Consider the following 19,250-nt stretch of genomic DNA (forward strand, 5'->3'; position numbering starts at 1 on the left):
GCGCTAGCCTTGAGCTGAAAAGCTGAGGGACAGCACCCAGGCCCAGAGTTCAAGCCCCATGACCGGACCCCCCCCCCAAAAATCAGAAACTGGGGGCTGGGAAGGTGGCTCAGTGGTAGAGTGCTTGCCTTGCATGCTTGAGGCCCTGGGTTCGATTCTTCAGCACCATATAAGCAGAAAAAGCCAGAAGTGGCGCTGTGGCTCAAGTGGTAGAGTGCTAGCCTTGAGCTGAAGAGCTCAGGTACAGCGCCCAGTTCCAGAGTTCAGGCCCCACGACCGACAAAAATAAATAAATAAATAAATAAATAAAAATAAAAATCAGACGCTGCTTTAAACTGAGGTGTAAGAGTATGCATCTGCAACAATTTAATTTTAATTTATTTTGAAAAGGGGCAACAGTTAAAACCATAAACCATAAACGTAAATAATACTTTTTGTTGGCAATTTCAATAATGGACTGAATTAATTCTTTCCTTTTCTTTTTCCTTTTTTTCCTTTGCTTTCCTTTTTTCTTTTCTCTTTTTTTGTGTGCTAGTACTGGAGCTTGAATTCAAGGCCTGGGCACTGTCCCTCCACTTTTTTGTCAAAAGCTGGCACGCTACCACTTGAGTCACAGCTTCACTTCCAGTTTTTTTTTGTTTGTGTTTTATGTAGTTCATTGGAGATTAAGAATCTCAAGGTAGGGGCTGGGAAGATGGCTCAGTGGTAGAGTGCTTGCCTTGCATGCATGAGGCCCTCAGTTCGATTCCTCAGCACCACATAATCAGAAAAGGCTGGAAGTGGGGCTGAGGCTCAGGTGGTAGAGCGCTGGTCTACAGCTGAAGAGCTGGGGGACAGCACCCAGGCCCAGAGTTCAGGCTCCACAACCGGCAAAAAAAAAAAAAAAAAGAATCTCAAGGTACAATGCATGAATTCTTTATGCTGGCAGAAACCCATTTTTCCTCGTTCTTCTTTTCTAATGTTGTTCTAACTCTAGCACACTCAATGCAGAATATAAGTTTGTTTTGTCCAGTCTTCTCTTTAATTGCATCTGGCCATGCTTTGAACCATCTGGCTAGCATTCCTTTGTTTTGAGTTTATATTAACATCAATTATTATGTTTAAGACAAAAAATGGTGGCGAGTAGGCTTTTCAGCTTTGCAAAAATGAATACAAAAATTCACCCACGCACCCTTCTGGGATGTCTTTTTCCAGCACTAGAAGTGTTTTCTTCACTAAGTGCTCTTGTAGCTGTGAAAGCTTTTCCACTGTCAGTAAGCCTTTGAGTGGCACAGCATTGACTTACATTTAGTACTAAGCTCACTGTGATGCCCCCCTTTTTAAAACAGGTTCCTGGCTTTTTCTGGCATGGTAATTTTTCCAGAGTGGTTGAAGAAGACAGCTCCATTAGTCAAACCCCCGAGGGTTTCCACACAAAGGCAGAGAAAGAATTTAGCTGGAAGGTTCCTTAATTCATTTCCAAAGCCTGACAACAAAGATTAGTAATACTCCCAGTATTGCTTTTATACTTTTCCTAAAGAACCAACATTGCAGTATTAAATGGTAGACTTAGTACTGAGGATACAAAGATATATAGGGATATCTGCACATTGTTAGTATTGCTGGTATAAAGTATGTACTTTTTTCCCAAATAATGAAAAATTTTAGATATTCCTTAATGCTGCAATCCTGATTTTATCAAGATATGTCTCTACTTCTAGAGTCTCTATTGTGCTCTCCTACAGTTAAGAGCTGGCAAAGAGCCCAGCCTCAACCTTGTAATTCTAGCTATTTAGGAAGCTGAGCTCTGAAGGATCACTGTTTGTAGCCAGCTTAGACAAAACAGTCCCCATGACAATCAATGAGCCAAAAGGTTGAGCTTTAGGACTGGCTCAGGTGGTAAAGTGCTAGCTGTGAGCAAGCCAAATAACTGCAAGACTCTGAGTTCAAATCTTAGATTTAACACACACACACACACACACACACACACACACACACACAGAATAAATAAGTGAATAAAGCAAACAGCTCTGTCCATTATTAGTCCAAAAAATGTTTCAGCAGAAGCCAGGCACCAGGTGGCTCATACCTGTAATCCTAGCTGCTCAGGAGGCTGAGATCTGACGATCGAGGTTCAAAGCCAGCCTGGCAGTCAAGTTTGTAAGATTCTTATCTCCAATGAACTGCCAGAAAACCAGAAGTGGCATTGTGGCTCAAGTGGTAGAGTGCTAGCCTTGAAGAGCTGAGGGATAGGGCCCAGGCCCAGAGTTCAAGCCACATGACCGACCAAAACAAAAGCCTCAGCTATTAGAATAATGGGAGTGGAGAAGGAGGCTTGTTACTAAAGAAACAGAAGACAGTGACAACCATGGTTCTTTTTAAAAGGACTAAGAATGAAGAAGGTTGGTTTATTGATTCTTCACCTGTTATCTTCATTACTCCAGAAATAAGCATGGTAATGAGAGTGCAAAGCATGAGCAAAAGCACAAAGGATACCTCATCTAGTCTGTGGGGCCAGCTTGCATACCCACACTCCAATCACATGCTTTTTAGTGGATGATGAACTGGCCATCCCACAAGTGATATCACCCTGACCAATGTCTTATATTCAAATTGTTTTGTTTTAGTCTCATTGTCAATTTTCTCTCTTCAGATATGTCAGAAGATTATAACCCCCTTGATGAAATTTAGAACTCAAGAGAGTCTAGTGGAAAAGCCCATCAAATATGAGCTAATTAAACCTAGACTCTAAAACCATATGTAACACTTTGCAGCTTTGTAATCTTAAGCAGTTTTTTATCTTCCTCTCTTTCTTTCTTACATTAGTATTGGGGCTTGAACTCAGGACCTAGACACTCTACCTAACTTTTTATATTCAAAGTTGGCACCTTTCAGTCACAGTTCCACTTCCAACCTTTTTTTTTTTTTGATTAACTAGAAATAAGAAACTCATGGATTTTCCTGCCCTGGCTAACTTAGAACCACAACCTCAGATTTCAGCCTCCTGAGGAGTTTAGGATTATAGTGTCAGTCACCTTTGGTGGCCTGGCTTAAGTAGTTTTGTAAACTTTTGTAACTTGTAGTTATCCATTTATCCAGTGGAAAAGGTACCTATACTTTGTAGAATTTGAGAATGCTCTGGGTCACTTAGGGAAAATCCTCAGTACTCACAGAAGTCAGAGCTGTTACCATTGTATTTCTACCATTAGAAATCATGTCAGCTTTCCATCAGTGTGAGAAAAAACTTGAGATCCTGGCTCACAATTTTGGAGGTTTCAGTTCATGGTCAGTTGGCCTGGCTGCTTTGGCCCTGTTGTAAGGCAGCACCTTATGGTGAGAACATGTGATGGAGGAAGATGCTTACCTCATGGTAACCAGGAAACAAACAAGGAGAAGAAGGGGATGGGCTCTTGAAATTCCCCCCAGTGATTCAACATCCTCTGACTAGACTCCACCCACTATCGCATCCTGTGTTTCCTGATAGCCACAAAGGATGGTCACAAGAGCTTCTGGGGAACATTTCAGATCCAAATGATAGTACATGTGAAAGAAAATTGACTTTCTTTCCATTAATGTGGGTATCCTTGCTTCTTTCAAATCAGAATAAAAGAAAGATGACTGCTCTAGTGATTGTCGTCATCATATTAACGGTCCTACAATAAGTGCTACAATAAAAGAAAGACAATAGTGAGAATTTCCTTATACAGAACCAAACAGGAGAGTGAATAAAAAGATATGAATGTCATGAGTACAGGTTCTAGGTTCTATACCATCATTTTTTTTTCTTCTGTATAGTTTTCCCCTAAGTACTAAGAAATCATCATTCAGTCAGTGTGATAGTCTCTGAAGTATTTCAGCCCTAAGGCTTGTATGGAGCAGTAGAAGTAGATGAGGTAGACAGGTCACTCCAAAGTTACAGCTTGCTGAACACCAAGCTGAGACACCTCACAGTGAGGAAGATGAAGCTTCGTGGAGAGCCTGAACCATCAGCTGTGTTACCTCGCCAGAGGAATCATTCCTTTAGCAGGTCAACATTAATCTCACCGCTGAGCTTCTTAAAAACAGACCCCTTGAAGAACTATACATTGGGTTTGTTTTACTAATGGTATTTTAAATAAGTATAAAGAAAAGGTTTAGCTGGGCGCTGGTGACTCATGCCTATAATCCTAGCTACTCAAGAAGCTGAGATCTGAAGATTGTGGTTCAAAGCCAGCCCAGGCAGCAAAGTCCCTGAGACTCTTATCTCCAATAAACCACCAGAAAACCAGAAGTGGTGCTGTGGCTCAAGTGGTAGAGTGCTCGGCTTGAGCTGAAGAACTCAGGGACAGTGCCCAGGCCCAGAGTTCAAGCCCTATGACTGACAAAAAAAGAAAAAAAAAAGAAAAGGTTCAGATATCTGAATGGAAGCATGGTTGGGAGAGAAATGGTTTTACCCAAGCGTCACCCGACTGGGCTTACCTGAAGTCTCTTTATTGCTCCACTGGATATGGTGCACTTTCCTTGTTCTCCCTTAATTCCTTGGAGCTTCCTGTTCTTACCCATCAGCTTGTCTTTAGTTTGTTCTCATGGACTTATTCTATCTGTGCCTCATCTACTGGTCCTCCTCTCCCTCCTATCCTTCAACTTGATTGGCCACTGGTAGCTAATTGGAGAGAGTCTCATGAACTTTCCTTCCTAAACTGGCTTCAAATCTCAATCCTCAGATCTCAGCCTCCTTAGTAGCTAGGATTATAGGTGTGAGCTACTGGCACCTGGCTGACATATTTCTTTGAAAAACAGAAGTTACAAACTATAAGCTTTAAAAAGAAAGCCACATGAAAAAGGGATAAATTCGTTTTGTTAAAATTTCATCATGATGAAATTTATAAAGTTGTAATCACCTGATGTAAATAGCACTGTGAAAGAAACTACTGAAAAACAGGACACATAGGTTTGACTTTTGCCCTTTGAAAAGCTTATGCCTTAAAACAGGAATCATGGCATAAAATTCAGCATAAAATAGATGTGCTGGGTATGATGCTTTTTGTTTCCAGATTTTCCTGTCTAGAAAGTTTTCAGCCATGCTGTTGTTCTTGGCTAGTGAAGGATTTTGAGGTCAGTAGATACTCACCATCATCTTTGTCAGGGAGGATGGTAACCCGAGCTCCTGGGAACTCTGAGCCCATTTTCCCACCCATGGGCATGCTCAGCCGGACTTGGAAGCTCTCCTCCTCTTCGTACAAGGAGTCATCAATAACAATGATGCGACATGCTTTTTCCCGTTCCTCTCTGTCAAAGCGAATGACACTGGTGTGGTCCTCAGGCCTGGATATGTAATCAGAGTAGGACAACACGGAAGTAGGCACAGTTCCAGTTGCTGTTCCTGGAGGTGGAAAGAATTCAAGAGGTTTTCATTGTCACTGTTGTATTCCCAGGGTATTTCTTAAAACCATTCATTTTTGCTGTGTTGTATTTCAGTGGTCGCCACTGCATCTGAACACCCAGAACTACACAAGCAATCACTTTCTCTTCCATGGTCATGAGATACAACCTCACAATGACCTCAAGCTAAAAGCAAGGGTCCAATTTCCACCATTTTCTTGTCTTTCTCATCAATTACAATTTCCGCTGTTCTTCTGTCTCTCCCATCAGTGGATTGTTTGGATCAACACGGTATTGGGAAATAATAGCTCCTACTGTTCAAATACGACTGCAGGCCAAGAGCCAAGGGCCTTACATGCTTGGCTCATTAATCCTCTGCACTGCTCTATTAGATTTTACACACTTGGTGTGCACACATTAAGCCACTTGCTCTGGGAACCCAAGAGTGAATCCTGAAGTCTGTTTTTAATTGTTCTAGACTGGTGTTCAATTCACATACATATTAATGAAGATGTTAGTGAAAGTTTCCTCATATATTAACAGCCTTTGTAACATTTTTTTTCTATTCTTGGAAAATCTAGGAAGATATGTAGTGTATTAATGACAATTATAGATAAATCTTAATTTTGGGTTGTATAAATTCAACTGTCAGAGGATATTTACTCATTAGCAAAATAAATAATTGGAATCGTTTGTTATGTGTTTAGACAAGTTTTAAATTTTAAATGTGTGTGTGAAACATTACATTTGCTAACATAAATGTTTCATGGAATTTTTGAAACCTTTAGAGGACTACATAGCTTAAAATCACTGACTGTTAACTTTGATCAAAATACAACAGCAGTTAGGATTATTTATCCTGATATATTTCAACTCAACTTTAATCATTTTAAAATCATATGCACAAAGGAAACATTATTGATTATTGTTGCAAAATTTACACATATATGGTCATATAATGACGTACCAAAGTAATACACCTTTTCTTATGTTATCTGAAAAGGTATCTATTATGTTTGGTAAAACTTTTGGAGAAAATTTAGATCTATTATCACATTATATATATATATATATATATATAATATGATATATGTAATATGTATAACCTCAGTACTGGTAAATATATATGCCAGAATATATAAAAATACAGCATATTTTTATAAAAGTATTTATATTTTATATTTAAAATATATTTATAATATTTACAATATTATCTATAAATACTTATAGTTACAAATAAATAAATACACACACACATATATATATTTGTGTATATATATATATATATATATATATATATATGCCACACCAGTAGTGGGTTAGAACTCATTGCTCATTGAGCCACATCCGGTCCTTTTTGTTTTAAATTATTTTCCAGATGGATTCCTGATTTCTCTCCTAGAACTGGCCGTAGACTATGGTCCTACTATCTATGTCCTCTGTGTAGCTGGTATGACAGGTGCCCTCATACCACATTCAACTTGTTGAAATGGGGACAGAGGTCTCATCAATGTTTTACCAAAGCTGGCCTAAAACTGCTAAATTGATGTCTTTTTGTATCTATGAAAAAAATCTGTTAATAATGCCAAATTATCATTGGAGAAAAGTCATGGGTGCAAAAGGTTAAGGAGGTATGTATATATCTGCAGTTCTTTCACGAATGGCTCTACCTTGCTCTGTGTAGCAGATCACCATCAGCTCCTGGCTGACATCCCCAGTCCTCTGGAGGGGAATAAGCAATTCACCCACATCTTCTTCAATGCTGTATTCAGACTGAGGGATGAATACCGTTGACTCTAAGGAGAAAGCACAACCAAACTTCTTATTCCTGAAAAAAAATCCTATGCAAGTGAGAAGTGAGATTCTCTAATGGCTGAGGTTTTCCCTCCCCCTTTCCCTCTCTTTCTTTCTTTCTTTCTTTCTTTCCTTCCTTCCTTCCTTCTTTCTTTCTTTCCTTCCTTCCTTCTTTCTTTCCTTCTTTTCTTTTTTTTTCTTTTCGGATAACACAGTTCAAGGGAAGGAAGGGAAACAGGTAAACGGAAACAGATGTGAAGGTGTCCATACTCTGTATCAATAAACTAAAAAAGAAAAAAACCCATCATGAAACCCAAGGTGGCTTTTTCCACCAGTTACTACATTTCTCCCAATTAGTAAGTGCTGTGGATGCAGTTCTTTTAAATCCAGCTTGTTCTCTTGGCATACACTAGCACCTCCCTCTGGAATGGGACACACTGAGAGGTGCAAAGACCTGAGAAGTCCTCTTGACCCATTGCTTACTTTACACTGGGGACCTCAGGCTCTCAGAGTCAAGCGTACTTGCCAAGAGGGCTCACTGTTGAGTCAGGATTAGAACTCAAGCCTTGTAGTAGTATCTGCTGTTATTTTTTTCATCTAAAGAGTGTTCCTTCTTTTTTCTGTGAGGTCTCTGTCTCCTTTGCCAACTTATTAATTGGGCCACTGATTCTTTGGGGGGTTTAGTTTTTTGAGCTCTTTGTATATTCTTGATATTAGGTAGATGTAAAGCTGGAAAAGATATTCTATTCTGTCTGTTTAACTTAGTAACTATGTCCTTCACTTTTCAGCTTAATACAATCCCATGTGTCCTTCTTTCTCCCTGGAATATGCTGGAATTCTACTCATGAAGTTCCTATGTCAATAAGTTCTGGTGTTGCTCCTACTGCTACTTGTAGTAGTTTCAAAGTTTCAGGTCTGAACCTGAGATAATAGATACATTCAGAATTGATATGAGTACAAGGTGACAGGTAGTGGGGAAGTTAATTGGAGAGAGGAAGGGTGGGAGAAACAGTCATAATATAGGATCTGTGGGGTTGGGAAAGATGGAGGAGAATGAGGGAAGGGGTGACATTGATGGAGAGTCATTGCACACGTAAATGACATTGAATTGACACCCCTTATACAACCAGTCAAAGAAAATAAAATAATGTTAGAAAGAACAATCCTTTTGGATGATTCATGATCAACGTAATAGGATTATATTGCTCAACACTGTAAAAAATAGCAATTTCTTCAGGATTCATGAATCTAGTTATTTTTACAATAAAAACATTTTTAAGAAGTCTAGATTGCACATATGAGTGAAAACATGGCATTTGTATTTCTGAACTTGACTTATCTTGCTCAATGTGATAGTCTATCTTCCTGCAAACGATATAATCCTATTATTTTTATGGCTGAATAATATTCCCTTGTGCACATGTACCCACATTTGTTTTATCCACTCATCAATTTATAAGAAGCACTTAATCCACTAGTTTGACATCTTAAACCCCAAACAAATTTGGTAGTCAGCTGTAAACCTGTTTGGTATGTGTTGCATTCACATAGACACACTCACTACACCTTTTTTTTTTTTTTTTTGTCAGTGTGGGGCTTGAACTCTGGGCCTGGGCACTGTCCCTCAGCTCTTCAGCTCAAGGCTAGCGCTCTACCACTAGAGCCACAGCGCCACTTCCTGTTTTCTGGTGGTTAATTGGAGATAACTGCCTCACAGACTTTCCTGCCCAGGCTGGCTCTAAACAGTGATCCTCAGATCTCAGCCTCCTGAGCAGCTAGGATTACAGGCATGAGCCACCAGTGCTCAGCCACCATTATTTTTTAAATTAGTATGACCACTTTTTTTTGTTTTGTTTATTTGATGATAAAAACAATTCAAGGAAAGCAGGTACAATCTTTGAGGTTCACATTCCCCCCTGCTCTCTGCCCCAGGAGCTAATTAGTGGATGCGTCAGGAGATGTTAACTTTGTTCTATGGTTTTGGAGTGGAGGAGGTCAGTCAAAGGGAAATACAGGTAGGGGCTTATTCCTCCTGTTCTCTTCGCATTCCCAGACCTGGCTTTCCCCTGCCCCAGTCTAAAGGCCAGGGTACCTGTTTGTGGTCAGCTCCCTCTCTGGGCCCCTCAGACTGCAAGGTAGAGATGGCCCAGCCTCTCAGTAGCCCTGGGACACATCGCTGCCTCTGGGTCTCCACAGTCTTGCCCTCATCTTAGTAATAATGGTGTTAGGAGATTGAACCCTTTTCAAATTACTCATCTTGAGTGTGTTATTTGTGTCTTCTTAGAACTCTGGCACATTCACTTTTAAAATGTTCCACATCTAAGCTTTTATAACTAATCACTGATTTATCAAATACTGATGGTGTGACTTGCTAGGCACTGTCCTTGGAAGAGTACATAGAGAAGTAAGCCAAGTCTCTGGCCTCAAGGAGTTTTCTATCTAGTAACATATGAAAAGATCAACGTTATATTATGTAACATAATATGAAAAAATTGTATGTGTGAAGGGTGATGGAAAGGCTGGATCTAGGCAAGTAGGCATGTCTAAATTTAGGCATAGATATGTAGGATTAAGGTTTGAAGCCAGCCAAGGCAAAAAAGACTCTTCAATTAACCAGCAGAATGCTGGACTGGGGGCATGGCTCAACTGGAAAGTGCAAGTCATGAGCAAAAGAATAGAGTAAGAGGATGAGGCCCTGGGTTCAAGCCCTGGTAAGGACATTTAAAAAATGGAAATAGACAAATCTACCCAATGAGATGAGAGCAAGCAACTATGTCTTTTTTTGGAGGGGGGGTCCGGTCATGAGGCCTGAACTCTGGGTCTGAGTGCTGTCCCTCAGCTCTTCAGCTCAAAGTTAGCGCTCTACCACTTGAGCCACAGCGCCACTTCTAGCTTTTTTCTTTTTGCTTATGTGGTGTTGAGGAATCGAACCCAGGGCCTCAGGCATGCAAGGCAAGTGCTCTACCACTGAGCCACCTTCCCAGCCCCAGCAACTATGTCTTATGTACAACTTCTTGTGTGATGGAATTTGATGGAGTGTCAAAGGTAGGTAGAGAACCAGGAACAGGTTGGGCATCCCATAGTATTCCTGAGGAATGCTTATTTGGGTTTCTCAGGTTGGTCCAGATTTGGAAGTGAGACCAAAATTAGGGAAGGTGGTATCAGATCAAGTCCTGGTTATCTTGGGTTGATTGTTGTAGAGTCATGTGGCTTGGTTGGTCCTAGGGACTGTAGGTCGTGGGTCAGAGCTGTATTTTTAATACATGATCCTAAATGATCTATTTGCACATTCACTTTGTCCATATGGAATGAGAAAGCTTTGGGCATGGGATAATGGTAAAATAATCTGATCTATTTTGAGAACATAAGCTTTGGCTGTTGTGTGAGAGAAAATAAATCCTAGGAGCTGAGACAAAGAGCCCCATTAGAAAACTTTAAAACCATCTGGGAAAGAGATGATAAATAGTCCTGGAAGAAAGATAGTAGGGCTGTATGGAGGATTTATTCCAAAAGAAGAACGAAACAGTTTTCTGATGGACCAGAAAAGGTCCATATAAAAGGAACTAAAGAATGATGAAGGACTTTAAGGTTTGTTGTCTTGACTAATTGTCTTTCTGTTTTTGAAGATAGGGATAATCAGTTTTGGGAGAAACAGTTATATTTTGAGTATATTAAAAAATGAGGCAAGCCAGGTGGCTCACACCTGTAATCCTAGCTACTCAGGAGGCTGAGATCTGAGGATCGCCATTCAAAGCCAGTCCTGGAAGGAACATCTATGAGAGTCTTATTTCCAATAAACCAACAGAATACTGGAAGTGGTGGTGCAGTGACTCAAAGTGATAGCCTTGAGGAAATGAGCTTAGGGACAATACCCAGACCCTGAATTCAAGTCCCAGGACCAACCTACCCCACCCACCCACCACCCCCAAAAAGAGCTATCTTCTAAATAGCTGAGTTGAAGTCTCCAAGAAATTTCTGGGTATACAATCCTGGATTTCAATGAGATTTCGAGACTGGAAATATATAGTTGGGAGTCACCAGTAAGCAGTGGTATGTATGTAAAGTCTTAGGTCAGAAGAATGGCATGAGGAAGAATATAGATAAAAAAAGAGAGAGAAAAGGTCTAGGGATGCACTACGGGGCATGGTGAAGTCAGGGAGATAAGACTGAACAAAGGAGAATGAAGAGAAATCCTAAGGGTGGGGACAGTGAAAGCAGTGTAGATGTGGAGGCCAAAAGCAAAGAGAAAGACAGAAATGAATAAGGCTGCTGACAGATCAGTGCATAGGCAGGCACGGGCATTGCTGTCAAGAAGGTGTGCTTGAAAAGGAATCAAAGTGACTCTAGAGAATACTCTTTTTTCCTGATTTATTGAGGGTTTAATGTGAGTTTTAGTAAGGCATGAATTGCACTTACAATTATGAAGCGAGATTTAAGCAACTATAAAATTTCCACCCAGCTATCATTCTGACTTTTAGCACAAAAATATATAATGCAATGGAATATGTCAACCAAACACTCAGTGAGTTTCAATGAGTATCTTGTGATGAATTCTTGGGATTCAATCAGGTATGAGCTATGTCTTTTAGGCCAGTACTCCACTGTCTTAGTACAAAACCGTATGGAAAACCTGATGTCTTTCTTGGGGTTTGTTATGGGCTCAGTGCTTATGCTTCTCCAGATCCGTACATTGAAGCTTTAGAACCAGATGTGATGGTGTGTGACATGGGCCATTGGGGGGTGATTAGGTTTAGGTGAGGGCATGGTAAAAGGGCTTCCCATGGTGGGTTAATGTGCTTACAAGAAGGGCAGGGAAGCAATCTCTCTCGCAGCATACACTGAACGCTGAGTGACAAGGTAGAGGCAAAGACTGAAAGACTGAAGATACCTATCTAAGAATTCAATCACTATGAGCCCCTTGATGTTAGATTCCCCTACCTCCTGAACTGTGAGAGACAAATACTTGTTGTTAAAGTGAACCAGTCTATTACATTTTTTTTTTTTTTTGTCGATCGTGGGGCTTGAACTCTGGGCCTGGGCACTGTCCCTCAGGTCTTCAGCTCAAGGCGAGCGCTCTACCACTTGAGCTACAACGCCACTTCTGGTTTTCTGGTGGTTTATTGGAGATAGGAGTCTCACGGTCTCTCCGGCCCGGGCTGGCTTTGAACCGCGATCCTCAGATCTCATCCTCCTGAGTAGCTAGGATTACAGGCGTGAGCCACCAGCGCCCGGCTCTATTACATTTTTGTTGTAACAACTGGAATTGACTAAGAAAGAGTTGATCCTTTATAACATTTAGTCTATATTGGCCAATTTTGGATTGTTATTGTATTGTTATTGAAGCTTGATGAATAGGATTTCAATTAAGTAACTCTATAAGAGTGAAACCTTGAATATCTGAGTTTTGCTTGTCCTTATACCCCATGACCCATACAGGAGTGATTAAGCAAGTCAGAACTCCTCACCAGTGCCAGGAGTTTAGAATTATGAATAAAGCAGAGAGCTGGGTGTCATGACCAGCACTCGGCTCTGGAATTCACTCCTATAGTTGATCTGACAGAGGGTAAATAGGCCCAGTATCAAGTTCAGACCTTCTGTTGACCTAACTTCTAACAGAAATGTATAATCTGTGGGAGAAACTAGAAAAGGCTATCAGAGAGACAAAGAATCCCTCTGGTAGACTTTCCAGCTAATGTCCTTTTCCAACTTCACTTTATATATACAATAGAGATGTATGTTTAGATGGTTTCAAATAAGCACTGCTCTTTATGTGCAAAATGTCTAAGAGCACCATTCTTGTATTATTCTTAAAAATGATTAGCTAACATATAGAGATCTTTACTGGTTGCGAAAGCTATTCTAAATAGTCCACAGGCCCCAGCTAGTTTGGTCTTTGCATCGACCTTTGAGGTAAGGATTATTGAAACTGTCATTTTACAAACTCTGAGAACACGAGGTACACCAAGGGTAAGTAACCTGCAGCAGGCCTGGTTGTTAGCTACTTGTCCTGGATTCCAAACCAGATATTACATCCCAGAGCACACACTCAACAGAACACTGGGCTCATTCAGGGCTCTGCAAAGAGAAGATCACCCAGGGTCTTAAGAAACAACATTCACCCCAGAGGAAACCAAAGCTAAATGAGAAAGGAGATTAAAGTTCCACTGCTAAGGAAGAGAGTGGTCAGAGGAAGGAGAGACAGGGAAAAGGAAGCTAGAAACAAGTGCTTGGAGGATTCCATTAGACTCAATATTTCCTCAGAAATTTTATAAATGTATGTAATTGTATACATACAAAAATTGTAAACATATGTAAGATACATGACACAAATGTTCATATACATATACAGCAAGAGTGTAGCACCTGCAACTAAAAATAGAAAAGAATGAATGTCAAATCCTGTTCATACTTCAGATTGAAGCTATAGCAGTCTCTGGGAAGATATAGTAAATTCTCATTAAGTAGAGACCAGTGGGAAACATGAGTTCTGGGTTGCATTCTCAAACATTCTACATCAATAAAGCTCACCCATGTTGTAGAATTATAAATGATTTTGTGTGTGAGAGAGAGAGGAAGAAAGAGAGAGAGAGGCTGATAGACACATCACATTTATTTATAAGTGAAAGTAAAGCATCAAAAGAAAAGCAGCAAAACAGACTCTCAATAGAGAGGGGTCCCAAAGATGGGAGCCCAACAGAGTCTGTCAGAGGTTCATTATTATAGTGTGGGGCTCTCTCCATATGTCCTGGGCTTTATGCTGATTGGTTGATGGCTTGTGTTATGCATGCACTGTCCTAGTTCTTTTCATTGGTTGAGTGGGACCCAGGGTATAATGGGAAGAAGGAGGAACCCAGGGAATTTGGGGGAAAAGTGCCATTTTGAAGAGTCTAAGATACTTTGGGAACAAGAAATGCCACAATGGGCCACATGTTATCTGCCATGTGTTATGTCCACTACTTTTTTTAAATTACTTTTTACCTAACAGTTTCCCTTTCTTTCGCACATTCCTCTCTCTCTATGTGTCTTTTATAAGGCATAACGACTATGATTTCTCTTTTTGGCAGTTTTAGGTGTATAAAGACATGAGTCAAAGGTACATAGATTTCCTGCGAACACCTACATTCCACCTCTCCCATTTTCCACCATTAGAACCTCAAATACTCATTTATTTGGTGATCCTGCATTTTTTTTGGACAGTAAACCTAAGTTCCTTTTGTACTTTCAGATGTTTCTGTACCCTTCGTGTCGAAAGGTAGATCATATAAAGTAATTGCAGTCTTTATCAGTCCTATTATGAACACTTTGATTAGTAATTGCCGTTTTTATTTTTAAATGTTGACTGTGCTGTGACTGACACCAAAAAGAAGAAAGGAGGAGGAAGTTGAGGAGGAGGAAGAAGGAAGAAAAAGAAGAAAGAAGAAGACTTGTGCTCTTAGAAGCAAAGTAGTTAGCTGTAGCTATATTTGGAAGAGGATGTTCATCGCTTCTTTTCTCTCAATTATCCTAAGAAGATGAACAACAGCACACTCTGCCAAATCATGACAGAATAAAATATCTCCAAAAAATCTTTCATCACAGACCAAAGGAAAGCAAATACAGTCAAAGGGTAAAAGTATTGAGTGCTCATTGCCTTTGAAAAATCTGGCACATTCAAAAACAACTCCGGTTTGCCCCCTGGCAATCATGGCACCCTCCCACTGGTCAGCAAGTATGTGGACAAAACAGGGCCTGTCACAGATGTGATTGAACTTGGGCATGGCCCTTACATTCTTTGCTTATGTTTTTTACCTAAAATAAACCTAGTGTCACAGAATAATTTGAAAAGAAGCTTGAAAAAGCAGCAGGGGGAGATAATGAAAACATGCTTCACCCACATGATAATGTGCCACAGGCTCACCCCCAGATACTCTTGGATCCAAAAATTGGCCTACCGGACTATTCAGAGTTGGGAGTAAGAGTGAGTTTTAGGCTCACTTTTGTTTTTAATTGAATGTCTTTATCTTTTCAGTGTAGAAAGTGTTAGAAGGTATTTTCCAAGAGGATGTTAGATGTTAAGTAAAGTCAGACTCACAGAGAAATTATCAATCTCTATCTATCTATCTATCTATCTATCTATCTATCTATCTATCTATCTATCTATCTATCTATCTATCTATCTATCTATCTAAACTGAAGTATGGTATACACAGGAGTGGATACTCATGGCATAAATCATTTCAACAATGAAGCTGACAGTTTAAATGAATGAATTCCAGGAAGAATGAAGCCATATTTTGTTTGAGAGAGGGCTGGATTAACGGAGTGGGTTGGATGAATAAAGAGAGAGAGGAATGATAATAATATTCACTATACATATTAGAAAATGAAGCTAGGAAACTTGAGGGGAGGGATGGAGAATGGTAGAAGGGGTGACACTGATCAAGATGTATGGCTTCTTAAGATGATATATTGAATTGAAGTCTCTGTGTATAACTACTGAATTAAAAAAAAAGCAAAACTAGACCAAGGGATAAAAAGGCTAAATCTGTTTTAGTCATAGCATAGTTTGTGCCAGAAGCTATGGCTGTATCTTCAACACCTGGTTAGACGTGTGTGTTATGATGATGTCCAACGTTTCATAGTAAAACAAGTTCAAATAGGAGGTTTGACCCTACTGAAGCATGCTTTCTCTATCATTTCTGGGTCATTGGCTATAGTTGATCATCATCTTGTTAGTTCTGGGCCTTGAAATTTGGACTCTTCTGAAAATAGAAGTTCTTTGTCAACACTGACGATGGCACAGAATTTTAAAAAGTCAATATTTGCATTACATACATAGTTCAGCCTGTGTCATCTGAATTTCATCCCATGAAACGGGTTTGTTCACTCAGAGCAGAGACAAGTTTTCCTTTTTTTGTATGTAATAACATTAAGGTTTCTTGAGAACGTTAAGTTCTACATTCCTTTAGAATAATGTTTACTCTCTATTAATATTATATAGCATTAACCTAATATGCTCCCACCAACATGATTACATAGTTTATGGAATGAGCTATATTTTGGAATCATAGCATTTATCAGAATTCAAGTCTAGCTCTGAAGGCTTTTTAAGTGTGCCAGGAAAATAATCACACAAAACACTTCACGGTCTTGAGACACCTTTGCTGAATATTTGTACCAAAGTACCTCTGTATTTGAGGTTGTGGTCTCCCAATAAAGGTACATTTGATTCAGTTTACTCTGGTTAGAATTTAGGAAGTAAAAGAGCAATGATTTTTTAGGTCAAATGAGTTTTGCTCTTCCATATTTTCTGTTTTTTTATTGTAAAAATACTGTACAGAGGGGTTACAGTTACATGAGTAAGGTAATGAGTACATTTCCTATTAAGTACTGTTACCTCCTCCTTTGTTTTTCCCAGAAATGAAAATGCTTAATATCAGTTATCTAAAAATAAGAAAAGATTTTAGATAGTAAGTTTAGTATACAGAATCATTCTCTTATAAAACTTATCTTCTCTCTCAAAATTGAGTTACATGCTCTTTCCAGCCAGGGGCAGAGAAGCCTCTGGCCCACAGTCTATATAAAGCCTGAAAAATAATTTAGTACATGACAAGGCAGGCACACACACTTCTCAGTGGCTGCCCTCTAGTTTATACAGATACTTTTGCATGGCCTGTAATGATGGTATAAATGTCCAGGGGGTCCTTGACAAAAAAGAAGTCCCATCTCTCATGAGTTCTGTTTGTTCCTTTGTCCTGGCACTTAACACTCATTTTTAACAATGTGGTGGAATGCAATCACCTCATTTATAGGACTATCTGGAGGGGTTAGCATAAAGGACAGGGTAGCACCTGTGTCCTTAGCTCTTAGTGGAATGGCTGCCATCTAGCAAGATGTTCCCGCTGTCTTGCTGAATGTACAGATACGTTACGAAAGAGCTGACTAGGTTTCGCTAGCTATATGAATGCATTCCAGTCAACATGGAAAAAAAAATGCAATGGAACCAGAAACAAGGAAATGATTTTGTTGTTAGTTTCATAGGAGTAACTAAAGTGATGTTGTTGGGGCTAAGCAAGCCTATTAACTATGATTTGGAATACCACTTGTGTAGTCATGATAAATGATGGCAGGTTGTATAAGTCAAAGGAAAGGAAAGAGCTTAAGAAGAGGGTATGAGTTTATCTTAATGGTCAACCTGAGTGCACTAAGGAGAGCCTAGGTCGCTGGGGAAATGTCCTTGAGGACTATATTATGCCAGTATTCTGCTTCCTCTACTTCTTGGCCACTGTGATGGGAATTGTTTTAGGCTGACATATCCTTTCTACCAAAAGTTGTTTATGCCTGGTGTATGGTCACAGAGACATCAAGTCTGACAAATACGAGGTGGAGGGATATGCATATGTATGTATGTATACATATATGTATATACTTGTATATTACTTGATTCATTTCTCCAATATTATTTCTACCACTTTGGGGCCTGGAAATTTGGGGGAAATAAAGTCTTTAAACCTCAGTGATCTCATTTGCCAACTGACACTAAGTCACAGAATTGTAAACAAGTGTTTCATTCAAGCAATCAGTTAATTACTAATCTGTTTATTTATTTGGCAATAATGGGATTTGAACTTCGGGCCTTGCTCTTGTATCTATTTGACATAATGAAATGGGTTTCTTTTTTCTTTTCTTTTTTTTTTTTTATGGTGTCAGTCCTAACACTTGAACTCAGCACCTGGGTGCTGTCCCTGGGCTTTTTTTTTGCTCAAGGCTAGTGCTCTGCTGCTTGAACCACAGTCACATTTTTGGCTTTTTGCTGGTTAATTGGAGATAACTTTCCTGCCTGGGCTGGCTGTAAATCACAATCTTCACTCATATCTCAGCCTCCTGAGTGTCTAGGATTACAGGTGTGAATTTCCTTCATCAAGCTGGGTGTGAAATTCTTGATCCAAAGGTGGGACTGATCCCAGGTGGTCCTATCCTGATTGGCTAGAAAGCAGGGACCATCTGCTAGCAGAGCTTCAAGATTTAGCTTCACCACATTTAGTCCTATCCCAAAGCTGTCAGGGATTAGAAAGACTGTTGTGATCATGGACTCCAGGGTGCCTGCCACTCAGCACAGGCTAGGGACCTGTACATACACTGCACAGCGCCTGATGACAGGGATTCTCTCAACAGAGGGGTGGACAGTATCTATCACAGAGCCATGGTTTCCAAACAGAGGGTCAAAAACACATGGCCGGTCAAAGGAATCACTGACATTAGTGTGAGCACTGAGCCCTGCTCAGGTGAAATCCATGAGTAAGCATTCAAGAGTATGTGTTATTTTCCTCAGTGGATCTCGATACTGATCCATGGCAGAGACACCATCATTTAAATCTTTACCTAAATCAGAACTGAGTGATATAAAACATTCATGTGGGTAGTAAGAATTAAAACAGTATACTATGAATGTGTGAGAAGGCAGAGTGCATGTATGCACTTCATGTAGGCGTGTGTTTGGGTGTATATGCAGAGATTTGAAATGGAAAAGCTATTCTGGTCATACAGTTTGGGTACTAACGTTCTAGAGCTTCTCACATGTAATTAAGAACCTCTTATAAGCATCAAGTAAAATAACTAAAAATGGTAGATGTGTCTATACGATAATGAGATTAAAAAGATTGCACAAATATGATGTGCCAACCATGCTGTCTGGCAAACAGTGGAAAGTACTTGATGAATCTCAGTTTTACCATTTGTCAAATTTACCATTATCAAAGGCAACTATGAGTAAGGAAAGTACCAAGAAAAGTATGGACTTGCATGTATTTATACAGACCTGCTAAGAGGTAAAAGCAGTTCCCAGACCCAAATTCAGCAGAGGTGGTTCGATTTCCCTGGTTTTTGTTAATACTTTACTGTATCACATCAGGTTACATGCAGGGTCCTCTTCCTATTGTTTCTGGTAGACAGTGTGTCTTTGTAACACTAGTATGTAATGCCAAGGAAGAGCTGGATAACATTAAAGTGTTACATGCCAAAAATATATATCCCATATACAAAGTATATAAAATATGTATGCCAACAAAAATCATGTAGGCTACTTTAGAATGAATATCAGGAGGGGTGGGTGGGATAGAAAGAGATGTTCCAAGGGA

At 39.7% G+C, this 19,250-nt stretch overlaps 1 protein-coding gene across 1 annotated transcript in view; it reads right to left on the minus strand.

Moving 5' to 3' along the window:
* The window catches only part of Frem2 (FRAS1 related extracellular matrix protein 2), a 155,426-nt gene that overhangs the window by 52,863 nt on the left and 83,313 nt on the right, over positions 1-19,250 (minus strand). Inside the window, exons 5-6 of the mRNA XM_013031489.1 lie at positions 7,011-7,136; positions 5,090-5,341 (exon numbers count right to left, since the gene is read on the minus strand). Of these exons, the coding sequence (XP_012886943.1) occupies positions 5,090-5,341; positions 7,011-7,136 (378 nt within the window). The remainder of the gene's footprint in view (positions 1-5,089; positions 5,342-7,010; positions 7,137-19,250) is intronic.

Source organism: Dipodomys ordii, unplaced genomic scaffold, assembly GCF_000151885.1.
Source record: "Dipodomys ordii isolate 6190 unplaced genomic scaffold, Dord_2.0 Scaffold140, whole genome shotgun sequence".
Lineage (NCBI taxonomy): Eukaryota > Metazoa > Chordata > Mammalia > Rodentia > Heteromyidae > Dipodomys > Dipodomys ordii.